Consider the following 4,775-nt stretch of genomic DNA (forward strand, 5'->3'; position numbering starts at 1 on the left):
GGAGTTCCTGTTGTAGCTCAAGTCAGCCTTACATCACACTCTAAGGCAGTGATGGCGAACCTATGACACGCCTGTCAGAGGTGACACGCGAACTCATTTTTGGGGTTGATTTTTCTTTGTTAAATGGCATTTAAATGTATAAAATAAATATCAAAAATATAAGTCTTTGTTTTACTATGGTTGCAAATATCAAAAAATTTCTATATGTGACATGGCACCAGAGTTAAGTTAGGGTTTTTCAAAATGCCGACATGCTGAGCTCAAAAGGTTCGCCATCACTGCTCTAAAGCCTGGGGCAAAAAGGCCCTTGTGGCTTCCCTGGTGAATTTTATTAAATACTCAAAGAAGTAATAATACCAAGTCTTCATAAGCTCTGAAAATAGAGGAGGAGGAAATACTTCCCAAATCATTCAGTGAGGCTGGTATTATCCTAATACCAAAGCCAGGATATCACAAGAAAACTACAGACCAACATTTCCTACAAACGTAGATGCAAAATCCTTAACTAAATGCTAGCAAACCGAATCATGGAACATATAGAAGGGAGTATACATACACACCACGACTAAGTGAAATTTACTGCAGGAGCACGAAGTTGATTTAACACTTAAAAATCAATGAATATAATACACTATTCTAATAGAATAAAGGGAAAACCACATGACCATCTCAATGGATGCAGAAAAAGACATTTGAAAAAATTTAATACCCATTTATGATAAAAACTCTCAATAAACAAGGAATAAAAGGGAATTCCCTCAACCTGATAAAGGGCATCTACAAAGATCCCACAGTTAGCATCATACTTAATGAAAGACTGAATGTTTCCCCGCTAGGATTGGGCATAAGCATGTCTGCTTTTGCCATTTCTACTAAACACTGTACTGAAAGTTTTAGGTAAGGCAATAAGCAATAAATGAACAAATGTGAATGAATTGGAAATGAAGTAAAATTGTCTTTTATTTGCAGATGATATATATATATATATATATATCTATATATATATATATATATATATATAATCACAAGGAACCACAAAAATACTATGTTTAATAACAAGATTAATATAAAAAATCAATTCCATATACTATCAATGAATGATGCAAACATAAAATTAATAAAACACAATTTTGTTTAAAATAGTAGCCACAAAATAAAAAGATAGGAATAAATTTAACAAAAGACGTGCAGAACTTGTATACTAAAAGCTAAAAAAACATTGCTAAATGAAAGAAGATTGAAATAAATGGAAAGACATTCCATCCTATATACTAAAAGCCTAATATGCAAATCAACTGAATAGCAGAATGACCAGCAGAAAGACCGGTCGCTATGATGCACACTGACCACCGGGGGTAGATGCTCAATGTAGGAGCTGCTCCCAGCTGGCAGGTCCCAGGCCAGCCAAGGCGGGTGCCAGTGGGGGCCCCCCAATCGCCCTGCCAGTCACCCCACAGATTGGCCCTAATTGCTGGTCAGGCATAGGGACCCTACCCATGCACAAATTTCGTGCACTGGCCTTCCAGTATTCATATATTTGAAGACTCTATATTGTCAAGATGGCAATTCTCTTCTAATTGATGTATGAAATCAACATGTCCTTGTCAAAACCCCAGCGATCTATTTTGTAGAAACTGATAGGCTAATCCTAAAATTTATATGGAAATACAAAGGATTTAGAATAGCCAAAATAATTTGAAAAAGGACAAAATTGGAAGACTTACAACAGCCAATTTTAAAAGTTACTATAAAGCTACATTAATCAAGACATTGTGGTATTGACACAAGACTAGGCATACAGATTAACTAAACAGGATTGAGAATCCAGAAATAAATCCTTACATTTACTTTCAATTGATTTTTGACAAAAGTGCAAGATAATTTAATGGAGGAAAGGATAATTTTTTCAACAAATGGTGCTGGGTAAATTGTACATTCACATGTGAAAACACAAATACTTAGACCCTTTCCCACACCATACACAAATAGTTATGCATAAGGGATCATAGACTTAACTGTAAGAGCTAAATCTATAAACTTCTAGAAGAAAACATAGGATAAAATACTTGTGACTTGGGTTGAAAAAAAAAGTCTTAGCTACAACACCAAAAGCCTGATCTATAAATGAAAAAAAAAATTGATAAATTGCATTTCATCAAAATTAAAAATTTTTATGTGCTGGGGGTGGGAATGGCTGGGGAGAGGTCAATGGAGGGAAAAGGAGACACATGTAATACTTTAAACAATAATGAATTTTAAAAAACCTTTTGCTCCACAAAGGCCGCCATTAAGAAAATAAAAAGATGCCGTAGTCAGTTTGCTCAGTGGATAGAACATTGACCTGTGGACTGAAGGGTCCCGGGTTTGATTCCAGTCAAGGGCACGTACCTTGGCTGTAGGCTCCTCCCCAGCCTGGGCCCTGGTCAGGGCATGTGCAGGAGGCAACCAACAGATGTGTTTTTCTCACATCATTATTTCTCTCTATCTTTCCCTGTCTCTTCCACTCTCTCTAAAATCAATGGAAAAATATCTTGAGGGAGGATTTAAAAAAAAAAAGTAAAATAAAAAGATAATTCACACACTGGGAGAAAATATTTGCAAATCTATATCTAATAAAGGACTTATATTCAGAATATACAAAAAAAATTAGAGCAATTCAAGAAGACAAAACTCAATTTAAAAACGTTTTTTTCAACAAAAGACTTGAATAAACATTTCACCAAAGAAGACGCGAGCTCCTCCTCCGCCATCGCGGTGTGCTCAGTTGATTCTCCTTCGCCGTGTCTTCTCACAAGACTCTCAGGATCGAGAGGTTCCTGGCCAAGAAACAAGCAGAATCAGCCCATTTCCCAATGGGTTCGGATGAAAACTGGTAATAAAATCAGGTACAACTCCAAGAGGAGACATTGGAGAAAAACCAAACTGGGCTATAAGGAATCGCACATGAGAGGTGGCTCCCATATTTATGTGGCATCCAGGTTATCTGCACCTTTAAATGACTGAGAAGACCACTACTGTCTGGATAGCTGGACATTTTAATTGGGAAATTATTGGAACAATGATATTTCCCTGTTGATTTTTTTCTTCAGTAGTAGGTTGGTGCAGTAATAAATGAGACTTTAAAAAAAGACTTGAATAGACATTTCACCAAAGAAGATATATAGGTAACTAATAAACCCATGAAAAATTACTCAACAGCATTAGCCATTGAGGAAATCAAAGGTGAAACCATTACATATCCGTAGAATGGCTTTAACAAAAAAGACAGACAAAATACTATAGTGTTGGTGAGAATGTGGAGAAACTGAAACCCTCATGCATTGCCGTTAGGAATATAAAATGGTACAGCCACTCTGGAAAACAGTTCGCCAATTACTTTAAAATTTAAAGTTAACATATGACCCAGCAATTTCATCCCTTGGAGTTGACCCATAACCAATAAAAACTATGTCTATAGAGAAACTTGTACATAAGTGTTCATAGTAGCATTATTCATACCAGCCTCAAACTGGAAACAATCCAAACGTCCACCAACGGTGAATGGATTAAACAAAATGTGGCAAATCTATACAATGGGATACCATTCAGCAATTGAAAAGAATGAATTAGTTCTGGCTGGTGTGGCTCAGTTGTTTGGAGTGTCGTCTTATACAACAAAAAGTGGCGGGTTTGATTCCCGGCCAAGATAGCATGCAACAAATTAATGTCTCTCACATCGATGCGTGCTCTCTCTCTCTCTCTCCCTCCCCCTCCCTTCTTCCCTTCCTCTCTCAAAGATCAATTTTTTAAAAAAAGAATGAATTACTGATCATCTATGACTCTGATATGGATGAACCTGAAAAAATTATGCTGAGTGAAAGAAGGCAGACACAAAGGACTGCTGTAGGATTTTGTTTATATGAAATGTCTAACAAATATGAATTTATAGAGACTGAAAACAGATCAATGGCTGCCTGGGGCAGGAAATAGGAACAGAGAGAGTGACTTTAAATGGGCACAAGGGAATTTTTTATGGTGATGGAAATGTTCTAAAACTGGGCTGTGGTGATGGGTGCACAATCCTATACATTTATTGGGAGTGTTGAACTGTACACTTACAATGGGCGAATCTTACAGGTGGTTGTATGCTATACAATTAAAGGCAGGATTGCCTTCACAGGGTGCTTACTCACATGCCAGCTCACCTCAGCTCTACCCCTCAGCTCTGGCCTTGGCTGGAGGCAGCAATGGTGCCCACTGACCTTAGAGTCTCCTGAGACGCTGCAGCTGCTCTTGGGCACCAGGCAGTGAGTGATAAGAATCCTAGGGTCTTTGGTGGTGATGGACAGGCCCTTCTGCAGAATCTGAACGAGTCGGATCCAGAAGTGGAAGACAGTCTCAGGATGGTCAGAGTGGAGTCTTAGATAGTAGATCTTCTCTGTGACCGTCCTCAACCGCAGGATGCGTTGGAGCTGGTCACAGACTTGGAGCTCCACGTACTTCAATGGGAGAATCCTGAAGGCATGAAGGAAGACACACATTGACAACCCCATTGCTTCTGATCCAACCCTGTCTTCATTAAAATGAGGAGTGTCACCAGGCCAGTGTGGCTCAGTGGTTGAGCATCGACCGATGAACCAGGAGGTCACAGTTTGATTCCTGGTTGGGGCACGTGCCTGGTTTGTGGACTTGATCGCCAATGGGGAGGGGGCATGAAAGAGGCAGCCGATCAATGATTCTCTCTCATCATGGATGTTTCTATCTCTCTCTCCCTCTCCTTTCCTCTCTGAAATCAA

At 38.7% G+C, this 4,775-nt stretch overlaps 1 protein-coding gene across 1 annotated transcript in view; it reads right to left on the reverse strand.

Moving 5' to 3' along the window:
- The window catches only part of FAM71F1 (family with sequence similarity 71 member F1), a 19,118-nt gene that overhangs the window by 11,202 nt on the left and 3,141 nt on the right, over nucleotides 1-4,775 (reverse strand). Inside the window, exon 3 of the mRNA XM_015568902.1 lies at nucleotides 4,242-4,494. Coding sequence (XP_015424388.1) covers nucleotides 4,242-4,494 — 253 coding nt within the window. The remainder of the gene's footprint in view (nucleotides 1-4,241; nucleotides 4,495-4,775) is intronic.

Source organism: Myotis davidii, unplaced genomic scaffold (assembly GCF_000327345.1).
Source record: "Myotis davidii unplaced genomic scaffold, ASM32734v1 scaffold705, whole genome shotgun sequence".
Lineage (NCBI taxonomy): Eukaryota > Metazoa > Chordata > Mammalia > Chiroptera > Vespertilionidae > Myotis > Myotis davidii.